This window comes from Hippocampus guttulatus, chromosome 13 (genome assembly GCF_054856545.1).
Source record: "Hippocampus guttulatus isolate MCC_2025c chromosome 13, RoL_Hgut_1.0, whole genome shotgun sequence".
Classification (NCBI taxonomy): Eukaryota; Metazoa; Chordata; class Actinopteri; order Syngnathiformes; family Syngnathidae; genus Hippocampus; species Hippocampus guttulatus.
The window spans coordinates 17,047,881-17,071,525 of NC_141273.1; the positions used below are offsets into that span (position 1 = coordinate 17,047,881).

Consider the following 23,645-nt stretch of genomic DNA (forward strand, 5'->3'; position numbering starts at 1 on the left):
GCGTGTTAGCGCCCTCGGAGCTTGGCTGCTTGGGCCCGCTCACGGGGAAGTCGGCTGGTTAATTGGACGGCTTGGGTTAAACAAATGTTTGAGTTCTCCACCCCTCCCGATGCTAGCCCGGAGGGGGGAGGGGCCCGCTCGCACCAACCAGACTCTCGTCCTGGCTCAGGGAAGATGAACGAAAATGAGAGAGCTGGTAAAACAAGCATCCGCAAAGCTTTTTGTTTGTTTGTTTGTTTGTTTATTGGTTGCACCGCTTTCACATGATGCAATAGTTTGACACGCTGGCATCAATGAAGACTGTCTGACTCATTAAAGACAATATAATCTTTTTTATTTATAATATATATATATATGGCGGCCCGGTAGTCCAGTGGTTAGCACGTCGACTTCACAGTGCAGAGGTACCGGGTTCGATTCCAGCTCCGGCCTCCCTGTGTGGAGTTTGCATGTTCTCCCCGGGCCTGCGTGGGTTTTCTCCGGGTGCTCCGGTTTCTTCCCACATTCCAAAAACATGCATGGCAGGCTGATTGAACACTCTAAATTGTCCCTAGGTGTGAGTGCGGGCGTGCATGGTTGTTTGTCTCTGTGTGCCCTGCGATTGGCTGGCAACCAATTCGGGGTGTCCCCCGCCTACTGCCCGAAGACAGCTGGGATAGGCTCCAGCACCCCCCGCGACCCTAATGGGGATGAGGCGGTTTGGAAGATGAATGAATGAATGAATATATATATATATATATATATGTATGTATGTATATATATATATATATATATATATATATATGTAAGAAAATGGATATTTCTCCCTGTGATATGAACGTGATGGCCATTTTCGGGATGACTGTTAAATGATTTTTTTTTGTTTTTTAATTTAAGCTCAGAATTGAATTGACAGCCAAAATTGTGTGCACGCAGGTTCCAGATTCAGAGGGGCACCAGCGACCCCACCAGCTACAAGAGTCTGGGCGACTGCTTCCGTACCATTTTCCGCAACGAAGGGTAAGTCCTCGTCTCTGCGCTCCGTCCTACGGGGACGGAAGATGTAAGCATTTGTCTTGAGCTGGTCCGAAAGGCAAACATTTGGCGCCTTCCTACGGCTCAATCGGCGAAAAGTCAAATGTGCACACCGTTTCGGGTTCACTCGGAATTATTCGGATAAATCAGCAGACTTGAAAGAAAAATACACACGGGAAGTTACACTAAATTGATTTTTGACCCCACTTGGTTTTTCTTTGCACCTGTGTGACATTAAAATACAACGCGACTCACCTTGGAACGGATTAGGGCATTTACATGCGAAACGCGTCTCAACTGACACAATTTTCTGGCAGGACCAATTAATTTCGTAAGTAGAGGTACCACTGTACTTCTTTGAGGCTGAAAGTGATACTTGTACTTCATAAAATGTTGCATTCGGCATAGACACTTTGTATTAGCACGAATGACTTTAGCTGGAACTGAATCCAAAAGAATCTAAATGAAATAATAAGAATGATTCACATGCCACATTTTTTGAAAATTTTGTGTGCATTGAGATTTGATGGGGGGGGGGGTTCTTGGTTTCAATTTTTTGACCTCTTTTCACTCGCTGCTAAGTGAAGGCTGCCCGACCGGCCCCTCTTCTCCTCCTTCTACTCCGACTCCTCCTGTTGCAGTGACAGCTCCTTGAGACAGCGCAGGCGTCAGAGAAAGTGTCGGCCGCTTGTGTTTAACGGCGAGACGACAGCTTTATGGCAGAAATAAAAAATACATATATATATATTTTTTTTTTTTTAAAGCGCCTCAGGTGGCGCGAGGCCGTGTGCGGTGACAGCCTCGGAAATCTCGCAGAGTCCCGTCCTGACTTTGAAAGTGTTGGAACGCGTCACGACACACTGAAAATCCACTTCAACGATCTCGCTTGCGGGCCTAAGCGCTCAGTGGGCATTTTGTTCAAATAGTGCTGCAGCATCCCCGGGGCTCTCCTGAGTCTACCCAAGCTCTGGTTTGTTCAAATAAGCGCATGTGAAACAACAATGTTTCGTTTCCGGTTTTTGCGATGCCCGCATGCGGGTGCGGCAACAGCCGGAAGTGTTCCCGTCTGGAGGCAAAACAAAAAGTCGATTCGGCAGCATTCTTGACAGCTGCTGGCCGGCCGCCCGAGGCGTGGTCGCGGGAATATATTTAAAAAAAAAAAAAAGGCTCTCTCCTCTCGCCGTTAAAGCAAGCGGGCCGTTTTTTTAGCAGACACGCGGTCATGTTCACCTCCCACTGCTCATTTCCTGAAACTCTGCAGCGAAATACGGTTTTATTTTACCCACCGAAATACAGCCCCCGGCATAATTCTTGGCAACCCTGGTTAAGAAGTGTTAAAAGCCTTTTAATGAGTTTTTATTGCAGAAGCAGACTCTCATACTAAAAATTGGAAACGTGATTGACCTCACACAGAAACAAACTCCCCCCCCCCCCCCCCCCATTTCAGTCCCCAGACCTCAACCCCATTTAGAACCCGTGAAATGACCTAAAAATCGGAGTACAGAGGAGTGGACCCAGTTAGCTGGATGATATATGTGTGTGTTTGCATATACACACACACACACACACACACACACACACACATAAGGCTTAAGGCCGCTCATGTCAAGGTCGGAGCCGAGGCAGTAGGAAAGTGAAAATATTTGCCGATGAAGCGTGCCTGCTTGTTTCCATGTGAAAAGGTTCCCTGGGGATGGACGGAGGGCCGGGGGGCTGCTCCGTTTCTTCTGATTGTGCGCGACACGGGCTGTTACTATTAAGGAAAGTTTCATTCAAAGCAGAGGTGGGCCTCGATGTCCTTTGCGTACGGAAAGCCCTAAAAGTGTGCGCTTTACATTAGAATGCAAACCAGCAGTCAAATGGCGGCAGCCATGTTTGTCCTGTAGCAAATTTTCACTCGCTGGAGGCCTGACCACACCCGGGAAAACAACGGCTGCCATTTGCATGGTCGCCCACCGACACTTATGCCGCCTTGTTTTAGACTTTGAAACGATCGTGGCGCTTAAGGCGCCACTTCGCCATTTTTATAACCTGTCAAAATAAATGACGCTTGATGACGATTTTCACCTATCATGCGTGTGCAGGTCCTGGTGTGTGCACCTTGGCCACCAGGGGGCAATATAATGCGGATGACCAGAATACACAAAGAAGAGTTTCGCAACTAAGTGACTCGGTCAGATGCAGTAATATTGCTCTTTTTTTTTCTCAGAGGATAACAAGTGGCAGCAAAAAAAGCATTGATTGATTTGGCCTGGGCACAAAAACAGCAAATAAGTGAGTTTTTCAGCAAATAGCGGCGGATACGTTTTGAAACAAAAATATGCAAATGTATGAAAATGCAATATCAAATTGCGAATCTGTGAGGTTGTACTGTATCTTATTATTCAGATTGCCATATTTGATTTTTGTTTGTTTTTTTTAAGATGGTGTCATGGACCAGGTCATTTGTAGATGGTGAAAAAAGAAAAAACCTAAATGTTGTGTGGATGGAAAATGTGGTCGCATCAGTGACTTTTAGCGCGTATGGCTTTAAAAGGCGGGGCCTGCCCCGGTGAGTGACGTGGGCGCCCACGAATGAGTGTATAGAATTGGCCTGTGTATTGAGTGTTGTTTTCTTACCGTTTGCTCAAATAATAGTACTTGAACAAGTGGTACTATTACCGCACCAAATGGATCTGAATGGTCGGGCGATGATGTTATGCCAGCAAAATATTGGTATTGCTTTGTGTGATTTGGTTCACAAACTGAGAAGGATAAAAGAAACTGGCCGGGTGCAAAGTGGCGAGGGTTGCGTTGGCGCACTTAATGCGAGCTTCTCTGCCCACAGAATCTTTGGCTTCTACAAGGGAATTTTGCCTCCGATCCTGGCTGAGACGCCCAAGAGGGCGGTCAAGGTGAGTCGAGTCGGCGCGGCGCTAACCGTGCACGTCATGTCCGTCAAAGTCATTCGTGCCACCCGCACCGCCCGCTGCTGTTTGTTCTGTCAGGCCTGCCCAAATATTGACTTACAAGTAGTTAGTGGTGCGTCGCGCCCAAGCCCCATCTTGTGACAACACCGGGCGCCAATATTGCCAATTCAAATACAGTCAACTCTCACTAACGGCAAAAATAATAATTTGAATAATAACTAATAGCAGGCACATATTCATCTCAGTAGTAAATTATAAATGATCAGTGCGTCATGAAATGTCACTGTCAAAATAATATTGCACGGATTAAAAGATATTTTATATGACTCTGGCATAGTCAATTAGCATATAGCAGCGTACAGCTTCATCCAATTTTATTTCAATACATCCTCAATTCTTTTTATGAATACAAATATTCCTGTATGACCATTGCTGCAGCAGCAATTCAATTTCCCTCACGAGATGAATAAATGATCGCGCTAATATATACTAACTAGCTAGCAGTCTTGTTAGCTAGCCATCTGGCTTGCTCACTCGCAGCTGTTTCAAAGACTGTTTGTGATTTTTTTTTAAAACTAAAATTTTAAACAAGTTTTAAACAAAAGAGCGTCTTGGTTTCAGACCCTTTCCATTTTGACGGCTTTTGATTTCGCATTCCGCAGCAACCGTCCTCGTTCGCACCGAAAGTGGGAGGGTGTTGACATCTGTCATCACTTCACAATTGAAAATATACCAGCTACTGCTTTCCTATGAGGCTTCTTTTTGTTGTTGTTGGTTTTTGATTTCGCGATAGCGAGCCCTACCCTCATTTTTGAAATGCATCCTATTCAGTGAAGTTTGAGAATGGTTACGTTTCCAGTCCGTGCGCGACAGGTGTGCCTGCGTCGGCACGCGTTCGTCTCCATTTCTCATTTGCTTTCTGTCTCGCTCTCCCGTTCTTACCCCCCCCCCCCCCCAACCTCCTGCAGTTTTTTACCTTCGAGCAATACAAGAAGCTGCTGAATTTGACCCCTTTGTCTCCAGGCCTGGTGAGTCTTAACACTCTCTCTCACAAGCACACGCACACACACACACACACATGCACCTGAGTACACTCTCGTTGGAAAGATAAACACACACACGCACAGACACACACACGGAACAGGAAGAACATTGTACACGGTGTCAGATTTTGGCCTCACCTGCCGACTGATGCCAAGAATAATTTACACCCTGTTGAACGCATAAGTGGTTGGCCCCCATGTTTTCGATGCGGTTTCTTATTCAAGCGCGCGACAATCTAGCATGCGTTTATGACCGACTCGCACCTGGCGTGGGGTTAAAATTGTCGGAATGTGCGCTTACGGAGAGCGAGCCTCCGAACGTTGCAAACGTGTAAGAATGCATTTTGGGAGAAAGAATGGTTTGTATTCCTTTTTTTTGTTTGTTTAACTTTGCTGCTGATATTTTCCTTTTGGGGGGGGGGGCAAAACAAATGCACCAGTGGCAATGAAATGTTCAAACTGGATTCTACAGTAATATTGTTGTTATTGTTGGAAAACGTGAAAAAAAAAAAGATTCTTCCAGATTAAATATTTCCAACATTTATCTGATTCGCTTAGTAGACGTAGTGGGAATGTTATTATCATCATTATTAAACATTCTAATTATTATAATAACAATACATTTAGCCAATCTGATTTTTTTCTTTTTTTTATTGGTGTTTTCAGTGTGTTTAATAAAAAAGGAAACTCACAAATTTTGCAGGGACATTCATTTTTATTCAGGCACATTAAATTGAGAATCCTTTTTGTTTTATCCCCCGCAAAAAAAAATCTCTTTTCCAATTTGTGGGGGGGTTTTTTTCCTTTTTAAACAAAACTTCAGCACTGCATATGTTTCAGTATACAGGAACGATCAACTGTGACAAGAATAAAAGGCCACAGAAAGGTGATTAAGTTGCCGTAAGGGCTGCGGTATTAAGCTCGTAAAGCGTCTTTTTAAACAATGACGTCAGGCTTCAAATCGACTTGAGGCGTGATTTTTTTTTTTTCCTTTGGTCCCTCGTCAAAAACAAGCCAACTTGTTGCCGGAATTGCTCATTCTCATTTCCTTTGCACCCTCAAAAGTGTTAACGTGCGCTCAAAACACAAAAGGCACACCTGAGTATCGCATCGGTGTCCGCCGTCGCCGTTTCGCAAGGGGAGGGCGCGTGCGCGGCTACTCGGGTGGCGGCCAGGTGTCAGCCCTGATGCATGGCGTACCTGCAGCGCCGACGTCCGCCCCGGCACATCGTATTTCCTCGTCGTGTGTGCATGTGTGTGTTTTTTTTACAGCCATTGGTGGAGGGATGTTTCACGGCCCCATCCATCAAGCGCCATCTTATGCCCCGCAAGCCATATTAGAACAAAGTCTCCAATCACGGGAGAGTGTCGCTCTCTCTTCCTTATGCACATTTGGAATTTTAGTCCTACATTACATCAAGTCACAAGTCTGCAAAAGTCGGTAATTGGGAAGTCTAGTTTGGAAAAGTATTTGGTGACTAGAATGTTTGCATTCATCTATTTAGATTTTAGCGCTTTTGAAATGGACAAAAATTTGCAGGGTTTATTTTTTTTTTTTTTTTTTTTTTTTTGCACATCAACGCATTACATCATAAGACAAAGACGGTGAAAGTAGTGTGAAACTGTCATTGTAATTCAATATTATAAGGGACGGGAAAAAAACTTCATTATCTAGTTTTAAATTAATGAGCCAATTAATCGGGTATTGGATTTTTATCCTGCCAAATATCAGAAATGGCATCGGCCTAAAAAATTTCATATCGTTTGGACTTTTTTTTTTTTTTTTAAGGTTGAAGAGATGATGTAAGCTATGTATCTGACCTTGGGCTTATTTTTTAAATTAAAAATTAAAAAATTTATAATTAAAGCAAATTATCGATCCATGCATTGACCTTATCTATATATATATTTTTGCATTAAAAATATATTGAAATACAGGTGCAGTGCCTCGAATTTAAATAATTCAAAAGTATAAATTAAAAGAAAATGCCATGCTTTGAACCTATTTTTGTTTTATTCAAAAATATTTTTAAATTAAAATAAAGGGCACCTAAAATGAATTGCATGATTGGTTCTATTTACATGATGTGCTTTATTTTATTTTTTATTTTGGGGGGAACACGCCGGTCATTTTGGTGTTTTCGACAGTGCGGCAACGTTGCCTGTCCGTCGTTGTGTGGCGGGTGTGCAGCTGAATGCCTTCACCGTGATTAAGAAGGACGCGCCGGGGCAATGAGACCAACGGAGAATGCAAAAGGTGGTGGCGGCGGCGGCGGCCTGTGTAAATACGGCGGCCGGGGGCATGTCTGACAAGGATGGCTCCCGGCCGGGGCTCTGACAGCGGCATAAAGAGGGCAGGAAGAGTAATGAGCTCGAGACACGTTCTTGACATGCTCCCATTACGCCAGCGTGTGCGCGCACACACACATACACACACACACACACACACACTTCGTGCAAATACATGCAGTGTTGCGACATGGGTTAATTTCAGTTCTTGGGTGAGCGCTTGCAGTGAAGATGTTGCATAATAATAATGGTGGCTCCTAATCGGCCTGATATGATTTAGATGTCAGTTGTTTTCATGATTTATTTTAGATTTCCACATTAATGGCAATTACTCAGACGAGAACGCACACAAATCATGCGAGGCTGGCGTGAGCTGTTTGATTTCGAGCAGGTGGTGTGGCTTTTGGACGGTATTTCAGCGCCGTGAATTTGAAGGATATTTCATGTAAAAATTCTTCAAACATATTGTTGGTGGCTGGAAGGCTTGGTGGGGAACAACGCTGGGCTTCAAAGATGGGTCCCTTGGCAAGACCCTTGAGAACACAGGTGTTAAACTCAAGGCCCGGGGGCCAGATCTGGCCCACCACATCATTTTATGCGGCCTGCGAAAGCAAATCAAACCTGACCAAAATTTCAACTTCTCACATGTAATAAATGAGAGATATATTCTAAGCATTTCAATGTGGCCCGCGACAAAAACGAGTTTGACACCCCTGCTTTAGAAGGAGGTTCGAAGTCCACTTTTTTTTTCCAGAGCCACAGCGAGTACCGATACCTCGAGTACTTTTGATACTTTTAACACAATGACAAAAAAAAACTATTCACCAGGAACTTTCTTTCTGATGCAAATGATGATTCGCCGATGTGTCAAACTGCCGCCGTATCGCGCCAACTTCGGCCGAATAGGGCTTACTCAATGTCAAATTTTGGCGGCGTTAAATATCGGTGGCAGGTATCAGCAAGCCTTAATAAATACCCTGTTCCCTAAAATAAGTCTGGTATCATCCCGATACGGATAGCTGGTATCAATACTCGCCCCTTAACTAGCTCCTGAACGCCATATGCTGATTCCAAACCACTGCCGGTGACAACTGCAGCGACCCCTGAGCGGGAAAAATACTTCCTAAAAAATTTCGGGAATAAAATGAGTACTATTTTGAACCACACTTGTACTGATAACCTGGTCATTTCTTGCTAGCTTTAGCTCAAAAGTATGGGTAGTTTTAAACCCCTTGTTGGATCAAAATCATGACCCCTGCATGCTGAGTTGATTCCTCAACCCAACGCGCTGGGTAGAGATAATCCAGCATTGGCTCAGTCCCTTTTGGCCCCACCACCGGATTTGCAATTTCACTTCATTTGGATTCCTTTTGAGCCGGCAGTTTTAAGAGCGGAATGAACAATGTTAAACTGGACATTTTTGGGAGTTTTTTTGTCAACGCTCTAAAATCCCAACGACATCTTCAGGCACTGTCGGCCGCGGGACTCGGCGCGGGTTTGACCGAGGCGGTCGTGGTCAATCCGTTCGAGGTGGTCAAAGTCAGCCTCCAGGCCAACAGAGACACCTTCAAACAGGTGCGTGAAATAAAAAAGAGCGTCTTGGTTTCAGACCCTTTCCATTTTGACGGCTTTTGATTTCGCATTCCGCAGCAACCGTCCTCGTTCGCTCAGGCCAGACGCATCATCAAGACCGACGGCTTCGGACTGAAGGGTCTGAACAAAGGACTGACGTCCACTCTGGGACGCCATGGAGTCTTCAACATGATCTACTTTGGCTTCTACTTCAACGTCAAGGATGCCATCCCCGCCAACCCGGTAATGTGCCGCTCCGCATTGCTCACCCTGTGCGTTTGACTTTTTACTCAACTCACGTGAGAGGTAAGGTGGAGCGAGGCCATTTCAAGATTTGAAAACAAATAATAGAATCTTCAAAATGTATCGGGAGCCCGTGAAGGGATTCCAGCGTAGGAGTGATGTGCTCCCTCTTACGAGTACCAGTCAAGAGACGGGCAGCAGCATTTTGGACCAACTGGAGATGCTTGATGGAGGATTGGCTGTTTCCAAAGTGAAGCGTTATCCAGTCGAGATGCGGCAAAGGCATGAATAACTGTTTGAAAGTGCTATTTTAGTTTATTCCGGTTCAGTCCTGTAGGTGTCATTAGCATTACCTGACTTTGCACAAATCACTATTTTGCAGGAAAGACACTGACACAGCGACTGAAGTGGGACACCAGACGCCCACTTCGACCGCCCACAGCAATTGTCATTCTCTGACAAGTATGATCAAATGTGAACAGTTTTCGTACATTTTTGACGACCCTCTTGTAATACGAGGGGGAGGGGGGGGGGGGGGTGCCGTAGAGTGAGAGTAGCAATCGGTAGAGGTTTACTATAGGAGCCTGACGGAAGCCCGAATCAAGAGGGGCGCCGGGGGAGGTCTCAGCCCCACTAATGCATCGTCTGTTTGCTCTCCGTAACTTGCTCAAACGTTTCACGTTACGCATCCGGCGGGCCCCGATGGCTCAGAATAAACGTTTTTGTTTTGGGGGGGTTTTTTTTCCTTTTGTGGAACGGAAACGTTACCCTATGCCACGTGCACGAAAGCGCCGCGTCGGATTAAGTCGGAAGGACTAATTGGAAGCAGACAACGGCACTTCTCTTTGGTTTACAGTAAGAACTGCGGATTTGAGGAATCCGTGTTGTTATCTCTGACAAGTTGACGGGCCCGTTTGATGATGGCGTCGCTCCAAAGTCAATCAACAGCGTGACCCGTTATTGGAACCCAAAAAAATAAAAATAAAAATAAAAAGGAGACTCAAACTCAGCCGAGCGTGCTCGATGCTGTCATAGCGCCACTTGAGCGGCAAAGAGAAGTGGCGGGAGGAGGGGCGCTGTTTGCTTTGGGCTCTTAGGAAGTCACTTAATGGGCGAGATTTAAGGCTCGGTTTCATCAACTGTGGTGGGGGAGGGCAAATAAGATTTAAACTCGTTTGGCTGTCTGGTATAATCATTACACTTATGTTTCTTTGCCCGAATGGCACATTTGTTTTGGGTTTTTTGGGTTGTTTTTTTTTTTTTAAGGGTGTGCACAGGACACAGGAGGTGCGCCAACTTGGTCATGGTATTGAAGAAGCAGTGTGTGGTGTGCAGGAGAGAAGAGGTACACCAGCTGTGTCGGAATCAAGAAGAGTGTGGATGGCTTGAAATATTTTGGCCCTTTTGATCCAGCTGAGGGTCTTTAAGGGGGTGTGCCGGGAGCTTGAACGGAGTGCATGGCTAAAAACATTTCAGAATTTTTTTGTTTTTTAGCTTGTGTCTGTACATAAAAAAGTTTGCTGCATAGAACGGGTGCACAACCTCTGCCGGGATGTTGAAGGGTTGCACGGTTACAAATGTTTTGATACGGTTGGTAAAAACGGATCTGAAGGTGTTTGGGGGCTTAAGCGTGTTTGCGTTGTGAAAGGCTGATCTCGCTGAAGGTGGCGGTGCGCCAACTGGCAGAATCTGGGATGTTCAGGGAAAGGCTGTTCTCGCTATGGATGCGTGTGTGGGGGATGGGGTGCGCTCGCTCCGTCAAAGTTTGGGGACGTTTGTGATCATGTTGAGGAGGGTGCGCCAATTATGTGGAAATGCCACAGTTTGTGAAAAGCCGTCTCGAGGGGACGCTTGTACCTCCATCCTTGAAGTCCAGTGGAAAGATGTTGGGGATTAGCTGTTGATTTAGGCCGCCTCTCGGGGTGTGCTTGCTGTCATTTGTTTAAATTTTTTTTTTTAAATCCCCCGGCCAATTAGCTGTCAGAGCTCTCTCGAGTCTGGCCCCTTTGCTGAGGGGAGGGGCGGAGGGTGGGGGTGGGGGGGTACAGTAATACGCCTGTGCGCCGAGTCGCAGCCAAATTATCCAAATTGTCCCCATATGCCTCTGCTAGTCTGTCTGCACGAGTCCTGTTTCTAAATCCTCACGGCTCCCCCGAAAAACACGTGCTTCTGCACAGCCAATCGGGAAGCAGTTGTCGAGCGCTCGGGCCCCTCCCCGATGCCATAAAAATGATGGCGGCTTCCATGCCAGCTTTGCAATCAGAAGGCCCTCTCGCAATAAAAATGATGGTCATTTCACTCTTAACTGCGTCCTCATCGTTTTTTGCCCTCTTTAGTTCATATTCTCTCTCAGAAGTGTTTTTTGCCCGATCCGAGGACATTTGCTTTTGTCGGCTTTTCACAATGCTTCCGAAATGTCCGAGGCGAACATCAGCATAGTGGGCGATCGCCCGACTGGCGAACACTTTTTCCGGGTGATTGACATTTACGATAAACTATCGGAACGCCTCGTGGCCCGAAGGGCGAATGATGAGGACGCTGCATACGGCAGAGGTCACCTCTTAGCCAATGAGATGCCAGGATCATGCTCGGTAGTAGCCAATGGCAGAGCAGCTACAAGTATGTTGCGTCGAGTAAACTCGGAGCTGCGAGTAGCGGGCCGTACTGTAGGTTTCACCCTTTTGTATCTTGAAATGTCTTTCGGAACAAGAGGCGATATTTTCCTGTCGAGGCGTTTCGTGACTTGAACATTTGGTTTGAAGAGACGTTCGTAAGTCGAGGTACCACTGTACGGCAAAGCAACATTTCGTGGTTACGCTGCGCACAAATGGAATAAGATGCCAACAGAAGTCAAGTCAGTTTCCTCCAAATTATTTCAAATGTTTTGTTTTGTAAATGCGTCGAATGGCCGTCACCGGATGTTCTTTGGTTCTCTCCGCTTTGCCTTTGAATGCCTTTTGCTGTTCAAATGCTTTTATGTTCTCGTGGTTTTGGGTGTGTGAAGCGCATTGAGTTGCCTTGTGCATGAAATGTGCTCTTTCCAAAAAATATTTTTTAAAAAACAGCCTTACCTGGCCTTGCCTTGGCGGGAAATGTTTTTTTTTTTCTGTTTTGCTCTTTACGTGACCGAGTGTTTGATCACCAGGACCCGACCTTGGAATTCCTGAGGAAGTTCGCCATCGGCCTGGCGTCCGGAACCATCTCCTCCTGCGTCAACATCCCCTGGGACGTGGCCAAGAGTCGCATCCAGGGCCCGCAGCCGGTCCCCGGCCAGATCAAGTACCGCACCTGCTTCCAGACCATGGCGCTGGTTTACCGCGAGGAAGGGTAGGGACGACCTTCCGTCGACGTCGTCGCTCTCGTCTGTTTTCTTGGGCTTGCCTTGGCCGCTTGGCTGCCGATCTTATCGCAATATTTTGAGAATGCCCCCAAAAAGTTTTTATGACACGTGTGTTGAGACGCTGCCACATTTGCGGTAACAGTCGTCACATCGTCAGCACTCGCGATGTCACTGACGTACTGGACCGAGACGATGGCATCGCGATGGACTTTTTGTTAATATTGCCCATGAGAGCAGTTTGAAAAGTTGACACAAAATTCCAAATTGATTGACAGGGCGATACCGGGCCCAAAATGTTTGAACTTTTGCCAACAATGACAAATGTGCGGCGGGTTATAATGTTGACAAACGATGACATCGTCGTTGTCCTTTGCTTGGCATGGACGACGACATCATCATGATATCGTTTTTGTCAACATTGATCATGACGGCTAAAACGGTGAGATACTTTTGTCAACATTGGAGAGTACCGCAGCAAAAATGTTGACACGTGGTTACATCCGGCCCAAAAAGTTGACGCAAGGTCACATGGCGGAAGATCTTTTGGAAACATTGATGACAGTGGAACACCAGACCAAAAGGTTGAGAGATGGTTATGACTTTTTTCCCAAATCTGACGACGACAGTCGAACCCAACCCAAAAAAATTGTCAGCACTGCACCCAAACGTTGACGTGCGCTTCCATAGCGACGGACCTTTTGCCAAACGTGGCAATGACGGCGGCGGCGCGGATCAAAAAGTTGACACGTGTTTCCAGAATCGTGCGCCCCCAATCCACCACCGCCCCCCGCCCTCATCCCGTAACACAACGCAGTCCCTGCTAATTAGTGGTCCCTGTGGGGGACGTCGTTAAGCGCACCCTAACGAGGTGCGCCGCGCTCCTCGGGTCAATCTAATCAGACACGGGGGCAAGGGAGGAAGTGGCTCCAGCCTTATTAACGCCGTCAGAAAGTGCGGCGGCAGGGCAGGGAAGCGGTGCGTCAGGCCACGGGTCACCTTGAATCAATTAAGCGGCGCGGGGTCGGATCCTCATGGCCGCAAGCTTGTCCCGACCGAGGAGCGGGCGGTGTGTCCCTTCAATGTCCTTACAGAGACGGCACACCCCATCGCTAGGTGAGTCGTTTTGAAAGCCACCCACCTCCGACAGAGTGGGCGCACTCCCTGCCCCTGTCCGCACCTCAGACAGAGTTGGTGCACCCCCAGCTAGATCAGTCTTTCACAATTTCTTTTGTGGTGCATCCCTTTCAACAGCCAGACGGCATTGGCGCACCTCCAGCGAAATCAGTTTTTCCCTAAACGTCCTGAAACTTTGGAACGCTGCGCACCCGCATATAACCCCTCAGTCTTTCCCAAAGGCATTTTGACCCACACACCCCCTTCAAGACCCCAACAGAGTTGGTGCACCCCCAGCTAGATCAGTCTTTCATGATTATTTTTGTTGTTGTCATACTTCCCCTTTCAACAGCCAGACGGCGTTGGCGCACCCCCAGCGAGATCAGTTTTTCCCTCAACGTCCTGAAACTTTGGAACACCGCGCACCCCCACACAATCCCTCAGCGTGATCAGTCTTTGCCAAACAAAACTCTAGAAGCCACGCAACTCTGAACAGCATCCAAATGAACACGGTGCACCCATTAGCTCGATCCGCTTTTTTGCAAAACTTTTGTTCACGCGCACCCCCTTCAGCTTCAGAGATGGTACTTATTGTAATTCCCGCACACTCCCTAACATAACCAATCTTCCCCAAATGTCCAGCCTTTCCCCCACCCACCCGAAAACAAACAAAAAAAGCAATATGTTCATGCAGAAATGTTGGAAAAATGTAAAAACAAATTCAAATTCAAATTTTCAACAAGCTAAGCACTCAGCTACAGTACATCATTGATTTTCAGTTGTATGCACAGCTTGAGATAAGGGTTTCATTTGCTGAGTGATCACATTTGCGATGCTGCTGTTGTGTCCGTAGGTACTTGGCGCTCTACAAGGGCTTGGTGCCAAAGATCATGAGACTTGGGCCAGGTAACATCTGCCGTTCATTTTTATTTTGATTTTTTTTCATGAAATATCTTGGTCAATGTCCATGTCTGCTGTGTCCTTTGGACCACAGGCGGCGCTGTGATGCTGCTGGTGTACGAGTACGTGTCGGGATGGCTGCAGAGAAACTGGTAAAAGACGCGCATTTGTCAACGTCCGAAAGCAAGTGCCTTTGGGTTGCATGACCTGAATACCTCCAACGGAAAGGTATCTTTCTTTTTAGGAAGCATTTTCAACATGAGTCCAAATGCAATAACACGCATGCAGTTTTTCAGTTGCACTTGCCCTTTTTTTTTTTTCCTGAATCGATATGTGCTAAAAGCGCTATTTTGGAAGGATTTTCTTCAAAGGTCCTGTGAAGCTTTATTTCAAATAGTCAAGAGAACCTTGACGTGTCTATGTGTCTATGTAACATCTGGAAACTGCCGTAGTATGTACACAGTATGTCAATATCGACATTTTTGCAATGTGAATCATCCAGTGTTCGGACATGCAGTTGGGACCCCTTTTAAAAAAAAATAAAACTCGATGAAGTGCCTTTTGAAGTCAACTCTCGAACTCTGCAGTCTGTATGTACACGTCTTTGTAACTCTGTCAACGTATATTTATCGACACACATACTGTATAGAGAGCACAGTAACTTTTAGCTGTTGTATTACAGATTTTTTTCCAAATGTTCCAAATATGAATTTGTAGGAATTGTCCTTTTTTTTTCTTTTAATAAAAGTGACGTGTTGCTGCATCCATTTCCAAAGAATTGAAAACCAAACCAAAAAAAGATTTTGGGAGCACTTTTTCCACACTGTTGGTTTTAGTGGGGGGGAGGGGGGGGTTGTTTGTTTGTTTGTTTTAAATTTGGTGTTGGAGGTGGTGGTGTCAAGCCCGAAAAAAAATTGAGATTTTTAAGAAAAACGAAAACATCTCAGTAATCCCCCATTCACCTTTTTTTTCTTTTTGTTTTGTTTTGTTTGTTTTAATGTGCCAAATGTGATTTGGAGCATTTGTAACTGCCTCGTTTTTCAAATGAAGAAAATTGACATGTGCGTGACTCGACTGCCAAAAGGCAATTAAAAACATTTTTCATCACTTGTTTCCCCTCACGTGGGGGTGTTTGGAGCACATTTTTCACGCTGTTCGCTTTGTGGTTGTATTCCCCCCCCTCCCATGAAATTTCAAACACCTCCCATTTGGCGGCTGTTGGTGGTGGTACAGGAATAGTTTTTCCAAAATAACTCCATAAATGATAGAAAGAATCAATTAAAAATCAAGAAATAAAAAGCTATGCATTAACATTTTGACGACATTACGTGTTACCGGAAGTTGCGTAAGCGGAAATTCCACTACCCGTAACCCGGATGGAGGCATAATGCCGCGGGAACTTAAACACACGCAACGCCCACCCGATGCGACGGAAAAGCTACAACGCTGAGGCAAGTTTTCACTTCGCGCTTTTCGATCATCAGATTCTAAACGACGACGTGTAAGTGAGTTTTTATTGCCGTGCGTTTTACTGTAATTGTCAATGATTTTAACTTTATTCACTTACGTCCTGTAGAACGCGGCACTAGCTTAAAAGCAGCACCCACTCGACACGACCGAAGAAACGTGTTCGCTTCGCCGTTTTCATTCATCAGATTCGAAACGAAGACGTGGAAGTGACTTTTTATTAGCGTGCGTTTTGCTGTAATTCCGAACGATTTTAACTTTATTCACTTACGTTGTGTAGATCATGGCATCGAAACGTAGAAGAACTGTAATGACTGGAGCGGAGCGAGTGAAATGCATCCGTTTGAGCGAGGCTGGACACAAAGGTAAAAAACATCCAGTAGACACTTGGAGTCGGAAAGACGCAAATCTACGAAACTTTAAAAAACAAGGCATCGATTCAACTCCTGATGACAAGCCACCATCCAGCAAGGAAGCAATGCAAATGGCAACAAAAATCCTTCAGTATGCACAAGAATTACCAGACATCGGTGATCAACGGGACAGTTACTTGCAACTAGCAAGAAAACTGTATGACACGCAGGCAAACATTGTCATAAACCAAAGAATGCGTCCAACAAAACAATCCAAAATACACCTTTTTTCCCCCCCCCAAGACAGAAAAAAATAAACATTAAAATACTGTACGTATTTTACTGTTTAGATTTTTTTTGGGATACACCTGTATTGCAGTTTTTGTTATATAAACAGTTTTTGGACAGTATATTTTAGTATTTTATTGATTGTGTTGTTACACGTGCATTTTCTCAACATACTTGCAGGTTCATAAAGGACATGTACTATGCTCATTTTCCAAATGAGGAATTTCTGTTATCAGGACAAATTGGACAGCGCAAACACGAGTCCGTACTAGAGTATATTTACATATACGTGTATAGCCATGTGTATGTGTATATATACTGTATGTATATATGCAAAATAGTAAAAAATATAAAACAGTCTGTTGGTCTGCCTGTCATTCATTGTTTTTAAATGAATCGGGTTTCGAAATTTTTATTCTGCCAAATATTGAACTGGACAAATTAGCAATGGGTACACTCTGTCCTTCTGTGTGATTAAAGGTCACGTTTTACACACACCGTGAATAGCGAAGCACCCCCTCCCCTAAAAAAAAAAAAGATTTGTTGTTTCTAATAGAGTAATTTTGCCAAAAGTTTCGCAGCACATTTTAGTGACGACTTGTATCTTCCCGCTGCGAACATTTCGGCACGCCTCCTGACATCTGGCCGCGTCCCTCGGGGGGGGGGGGGGTGACTGATGACACGGTAAGCCGTCGTCTTCGCGATTGGCCGCCGTTCGTTCGTTCCTTTTCACCCAAATTCCCTGCGCACCTTCATCCCACCATAAATCTCACATCTTTCTTTCTCCCCGCCTCATCCGCCGTCTCGCGAATATTTCACTCGCAGGCGTTGACAGGCTTTGACACGTGCGCTTTTAACCATTAATATTGTTCATGTGCGCAGCGTACTGTATTTGGGCAAATACCTGGCGGCTTAGTGGGCGGACATTTTGTGGTGATGGCCTCAAATTCTGCTCCCCGGAGACCACACGACTTGTTCGAGTGAACCGAGTTCACCTGGAATTCTCCACGGCCATTGGACTGACTTTCTACTTTTTCAAGAAGCGAGGCCGTGCGAACGATGATCCAACCGACCAACCCGCATACGAACCGACCTACGAACACATTTTATGACCGACCGACAGCACCAACCTGCACACTGTGGCGACTCAACCAACCAATCGACTGGCCGAGCGATCTAACTCCCCTCCTACAGTGATTTCCTGTCGATCGACCAACCGCCTGACTGAGCAGCCAGCTATCCCACCTCACGACAAGACCCATTTTCGCGACCAAGGCGATGGGAAAACACTTCCTATTTTCCTGACTACCTTTTGAAAAGCTCAACAAGAAGGCGCGTGAGCGCTTTATCACACTGATCCAGGCCCTCAAATGTGACACGATCGCCTACCTCTGCGCGGTTCATGTATGGTCAAAAGACAACCCCACCCCCCGCTCCGGGCCCGGAGCGACAGTCCGTGACCGCCGCATGCGGGGAAGCACACTTTCCAAGTCAAATCCGACTGTTGACACTGCGGCAGCCAGCCGCCAAGCCGTCTTGTTTATGCCGCAACACAAATCTCCCAGCCCGCCTCAGCAGGTAAAGTCAGCAGCAGGTAAGTGTGTCCCCCACCCCCCAAAAAAATATTCATCACCCCCCTCCCCACCACTTCCTTGTTTCAACATGCCTTGTGAGATTATTTACAACACTTGACGCCTCCTCTGTAAGTGTTCTCCAAAGTGTTTTTGCATGTTTTTTTTGGGGGGGGGGGCATGTGGCTCACTTTGTTAAATCTCGTGGCGTTCCAATTTACTGTATGCCACTGAATGCAACATTAGAGTTGAAGACTTTCAAAATGGATGGAAATTGTACTTGCACTTTGTGTGTGTGTGTGCGTGCGCGTGTGTGTGTGCGTGCGTGTGTGTGTGTGTGTGTGATGTCTCGCCTCTTAATTCAGAAAATAATGAATAAAATGTAGCATTTCTGTTTCCTCCCCTTCTAAAAAATATTTTGGAAGACTGTGAATGACTGCAGCGTTGTTTTTCTTTCAAAATAAAATATCAAAACATTCTTAGTGGAGCCCTGAGTATTTTCCATCTGACCTTAAAACTAAAATAAAACCAATTGAAGAACCAACGCAAATTTCCTTTATATATATATAGAAAGATAGATGTGTGTGTGACTCCCGCCCTACTCGCTCCTGGGCCTGGTCTTCACCCTCTGCAAGTTCTACCCGCAGGGCTACCGGGCCTTCATCAACGACAACACCATGCACAGGTGGGCCGCCCGCCTTTCGCACGGGCCCCCGCAGTCCCACGCGTGTGTGAGTTTTTTGCGCAGGGGCGTGACGGAGGGCATCCTGGCGGTCCAGACGGGCCTGATGGAGCTGCAGGTGATCCACGGGGGCCTTCCTCCTGTCCATCATCCTCTTCGTCGTGGTGGCCTCCATCCTCCAGTCTACGCTGGAGATCGCCGACCCCATTGTGCCGGCGCCGGGGGGCCTCCAGGGACAGGTACCTCGGCCGCTTAAACCTCGTCGTCGTCCCCGTCACGTTTCCCGCCAGGAGCTTGCGGAAGCACTTCCGAGCCGTGTCGCTGTGCCTCTTCCCGCTGGTCTTCGTGGCCTACGTGATCTGTCAGTTCTTCCACATGGACTTCTGGCTCCTCGTCATCATCTCGTCCTCCATCCTCACGTCGCTGCAGGTCGGGCGCGCTCGCACACCTTTGCACGTGTGTTTCATGTGACTTGTACGTGTTCTACTTGAGATGCGCGTGCGGGAGAAAGACATCGGGAGACTGCTGTGTGTCCGTTATGTGTCCTGGTCCCGCGTTTTGCATGCGTGCGAGGAGTACATCTGCGATTGTGTGCGTGTGGGGGCGTGGCTGACGTGCGTCGTGAACGCGTGTGCGTTCAGGTGCTGGCCACTCTGCTCATCGACGTGCTTTTCATGGCGGAGGAATTCCGCAAGGCTCCGGTGGAGAACATGGACGAGGTCATCTACCGCGTCAACGGGACCCACGGGCTGCTGGAGTTTCTCGTACATGCACGCGTGTCCACCAGGCGGCGGTGTGCGTGGTGTGCCACGGCGTGTCGGAGACGGTGTTCGGCGAGTGGAGCGTGATGGGCGGCACCGTCATCCTGGTGCACTCGTACGACAACGTGCGGCTGCGGGCGCAACTGGGCCGGCAGAGCTTCCCGCTGCGCCGCGACGCCGTCAACAAGATGGAGAGCCTCCCCGCCGCCAGCATCTGCGGCGATACAACGACATCCGCGCCATCGGCTACCAGGTAACGCTCGCCCCCGTGTCGCCGGGGCCTTTTGCCGTCAAACAATGGCGTCTCGGCGCGTTGAATGACACTTTGACAGGCGGCGTGAGGTGTTGCCCGCGCTGTCCGCGTGACACGTATCCTCCGGTCACTGCCGCGTTAACGTCTCGACTCGCTCCCTCAGGACCTGAGCAGCGCCGTCATCACGCCGTGCCGCCGTTTCTTCCACGCGGGCTGTCTGAAGAAGTGGCTGTACGTGCAGGAGACGTGTCCGCTCTGTCACGCTCGACTCAAGAGCCAGTCGGCGGCCGACGCGGCCCCGGCCGATCGCGCGCCTGCCGGACGGGGGCCGGTCGGCGAGGAGAAGCCCACAGAGTCAAGTCAAGTCAAGTCAACAGTATTTATAGAGCACTTTCAAACAGCCATCGCTGCATACAAAGTGCTGTACATGGAGCAATTTAACATGCACAATAAACAGTAAGACAAATCGGTAATAAAGGCGGTAGAAAGCACCAAACAGTAAAACCAAGAACAAATCTAAGTCATGCTGAGTCGAATGCCAAAGAATACAAGTGAGTTTTGAGGAGGGTTTTGAAGATGGGCAGCGAGGAGGCTTGCCGAATGTTTAGTGGGAGGTCATTCCAGAGAGAGGGACCAGCAACAGAAAAGGCTCGATCCCCTCTGAGCCTCAGTTTAGTTCTTGGTACTTCTAATAAAGTCTGGTCCACAGACCTGAGGCGCCGGGCAGGTGTGTAGGGGCGGATGAGCTCAGAGAGGTAAGGTGGCGCGAGATTATTCAGAGATTTGAAAACAAATAAGAGGATCTTGAAAATAACTCTAAAATGAATGGGGAGCCAGTGAAGGGATGCCAGAGTAGGAGTTATGTGCTCCCTCTTACGAGTACCAGTCAAGAGGCGAGCGGCGGCATTCTGGACCAGCTGAAGGCGCTTAATGGAGGACTGGCTGACTCCAAAGTAAAGGGCATTGCAGTAATCGAGCCGGGATGTGACAAAGGCATGAATTACCATCTCAAAGTGTTCATGTGAGAGGAGAGGTTTTATTTTGGCCAGCTGTCTAAGGTGAAAGAAGCTGGATTTAACAACGGCACCAATTTGCCGATCGAGTTTGAAATCACTGTCCAGTTTAAGGCCCAAGTTTGAGACTGTTGACTTAAGATAAGGAGACAGGGGGCCCAAGTCTACAGGATGGAATGTACAAGGGCCACTGGGACCAAACAATATCACCTCTGTCTTCTTTTCATTGAATCTCAAGAAATTTTGTGCCATCCAGGTTTTGATTTCTTCCAGACAGGATAGGAGTGGCCTTAATGAGAAGGCGTCTTTCTTGCTCAGTGGGACATAGATCTGGCAGTCATCTGCATAGCAGTGGAAGGGAATACCATGTTTCCTTAAGATGGAACCCAATGGGAGCAGATACAGCGAGAACAGCAGAGGCCCCAGAATTGAGCCCTGTGGAACACCACATGACAGGGGGGCAGTGCGTGACTCAGAGCAGCCAAGGCTGACACAGAAGGTTCTGTCAGCTAAATAGGACCTAAACCACTCAAGAGCACTGCCGCCAATGCCCACCAAGTGCTGCAAACGAGACAGCAGAATACTGTGATCCACTGTATCAAATGCTGCAGTTAAGTCCAATAAAACTAGACACACGTGGTCTCCAGAGTCATTTGCCAGGAGGATGTCATTAGAAACGCGTAACAGGGCTGACTCCGTGCTATGCATCGTCTTGAAACCTGACTGGAAGACCTCCAAGATGTTATGTTCATCCAAGAAAATTTTCAACTGCATGTGCACGACTTTTTCCAGAATTTTGGAAATGAAAGGCAGCTTGGAAATGGGCCTGAAACTTGACAGCACATCTGGATCAAGGCCAGCTTTCTTGATCAAGGGTTGGACCACAGCATGTTTAAACTGTTGGGGAACTACACCAGAAGAGAGGCTGCTGTTGATGATATCCAAGACTGATGCGCCAACACTCGGGAGAACCTCCTGAAAGAAGTGCGGGGGAAGAGAGTCGCAAGGGGAGCCAGATGGCTTTGTCTGGCGAACTACATCCTTCAAAAGCGCCAAGGACACAGTTTCAAAAGAATTTAGCACAGCTGAACATGGAACATGGACAGAGGGGTCAGATGCGGTATTTGAGACCGGAGTCCTAGCTGTAGAGACCTTACCAATGAAAAACTGAAGGAATCTGTTGCACATCTCGGGTGAAGAATCCGAGCAAGTAGGCAGAGGGGGTTTGAGTACAGAATCTATTGTTTTAAATAGTGCGCGTGGGTTGTGACGGTTAGCTTGAATAAGGTCCGACAGATATTCTCTTTTGGCCTCTTTTACTGTGAGCTGGTAGTTACGCCAGCAGTCTTTCCAAATTTGATAAGAGACATGCAATTTGTCATTTTTCCACTTGCGTTCGGCAAGTTCAGAGGGAGGAGCCGCTCCGTCTTCGTCTCGTGCGGACCGCCGATCCCCTTCTGACGTGTTGGACACCACCCCCCTCGTCTCCAATACCCCATCTGGAGGGCTCCCCCCCCCCCCCGTTGCTCCCTTGGGGGGGGGGGGGGAGCCACGGCCACACTCAGCATCCGATCGGATGATCCCGGATCATCCCTTCATATCTCCAAGACCCGTGACGCCGTAAGAGGCGACGTCGTGGGCATGTGAACTCACACGTTCCGAGCGCTCGGTGCCCCCCGCCTGGTCTGGTTGCCAAAACCCTTTCTCGCGGCACTGAGATTTGGACGCGGTGGACCTCGACCGTTCCTGAAAACGTCCACTGGAGATCTCGCGGTCAGGAATGAGCGAATAATCGGACACGCGGTGGCGATGGCTGGCTCGTTTCCCGACTGGCCGATGCTGAGCGCGACATTCGCATCACGACGCATGCTGCAACGTGAACGCCCGCACGTTTCCAACAAAGCATCTTTCTTCCTCGATGTGTGTTCCAGACTGTCATTTGTACGACATACGACTTGACCGTTGACACCCCCCGGCCCAAATGACACGTCCCTCCCAGCTGGTGTGATCACTCCACCCTCCGGAATGGGAGCAGCGGGACGCAGATGGCGCCCGTTACCTTGTCGCAGTGTTATCGTGGTTCAGAATGAATACATCCGCAATGAGCAATGTATGATGAACACCTGCCAGTCCTTTTTCAGTTGTTCTTTTTTTTTTTTTTTAAGATGTGACGTGTACTTAGTGTTGCCTTCAAGTTTGTGAAGAACTCAACCGAGGCTGACATCAGCACTGACTTCCAATTTCCGCTCTTGATTTTTCAAATGAGATGATGTGCCAGCTCATTTTGGAGATGACCCCGAAATAAAGGAAAACCAGGTCAACTGTCAATGAAATGTCCATTCATTCCAAAGCTAATCATGGATTCTCCGTTGCTTTGAAATCTCGGTACCGTAGCCACTCTGGCGGTTTGATTCGCGTTTCATCGGCCGTCTGCGCTTGAAGGAGGTCGCGGCTGCGCCGCAGGTTAGCTCTGCGTCATGAAAGGGTTTCCGTGGTGCATTTTTGACCCGAAAAAAAACAACCATGTATGGTAAGGCGTTTTTAGCCCAAAAAACGACCATGTATAGTAAGGCGTTTTTTGCCGAAAAAAACGACCATGTATAGTAAGGCGTTTTGAGCAGGAAAAAAACGACCATGTATATAGTAAGGCGTTTTTAGTCCCAAAAAAACGACAATGTATAGTATGCCGTTTTTAGCCAAAAAAAACGACCATGTATTGTAAGGCGTTTTTTAGCCGAAAAAAACGACCATGTATAGTAAGGCATTTTTAGCCGAATGGTCGTTTATTTTTGGCTAAAAACGCCTTACTATACATGGTCGTTTTTTTCAGCAAA

At 47.3% G+C, this 23,645-nt stretch overlaps 2 protein-coding genes across 4 annotated transcripts in view; both read left to right on the forward strand.

The window, feature by feature from the left end:
• The window catches only part of slc25a21 (solute carrier family 25 member 21), a 75,349-nt gene extending 59,819 nt beyond the window's left edge, over positions 1-15,530 (forward strand). For all 3 annotated transcript variants that reach the window (XM_086126824.1, XM_086126825.1, XM_086126823.1), the window contains 8 exons: positions 916-999; positions 3,842-3,908; positions 4,892-4,951; positions 8,723-8,830; positions 8,906-9,070; positions 12,216-12,397; positions 14,377-14,429; positions 14,518-15,530. In XM_086126824.1, coding sequence (XP_085982950.1) covers positions 916-999; positions 3,842-3,908; positions 4,892-4,951; positions 8,723-8,830; positions 8,906-9,070; positions 12,216-12,397; positions 14,377-14,429; positions 14,518-14,579 — 781 coding nt within the window. In that variant the 3' untranslated portion in view covers positions 14,580-15,530. The remainder of the gene's footprint in view (positions 1-915; positions 1,000-3,841; positions 3,909-4,891; positions 4,952-8,722; positions 8,831-8,905; positions 9,071-12,215; positions 12,398-14,376; positions 14,430-14,517) is intronic.
• A 1,684-nt stretch (positions 15,531-17,214) lies between these two features.
• On the forward strand, positions 17,215-23,144 carry LOC147196725 (uncharacterized). Its single transcript, XM_086126822.1, has 5 exons — positions 17,215-18,109; positions 18,673-19,213; positions 19,426-19,503; positions 19,572-19,798; positions 19,962-23,144. The coding sequence occupies exons 1-5, from the start codon at positions 17,934-17,936 to the stop codon at positions 19,966-19,968; spliced, it is 1,029 nt and encodes a 342-aa protein (XP_085982948.1). The 5' UTR covers positions 17,215-17,933; the 3' UTR covers positions 19,969-23,144.
• Positions 23,145-23,645: the final 501 nt, after the last annotated feature.

Bases quoted from the DNA above. Each gene is read 5' to 3' on its own strand.
- LOC147196725 (XM_086126822.1), top strand. From the start codon at position 17,934: ATGTATGGTCAAAAGACAACCCCACCCCCCGCTCCGGGCCCGGAGCGA. The intron at 18,110-18,672 runs GTAAAGTCAGCA...ATATATATATAG, and splicing joins CTCCCAGCCCGCCTCAGCAG to AAAGATAGATGTGTGTGTGA. The intron at 19,504-19,571 runs GTCATCTACCGC...CGTGTCCACCAG, and splicing joins CGGTGGAGAACATGGACGAG to GCGGCGGTGTGCGTGGTGTG.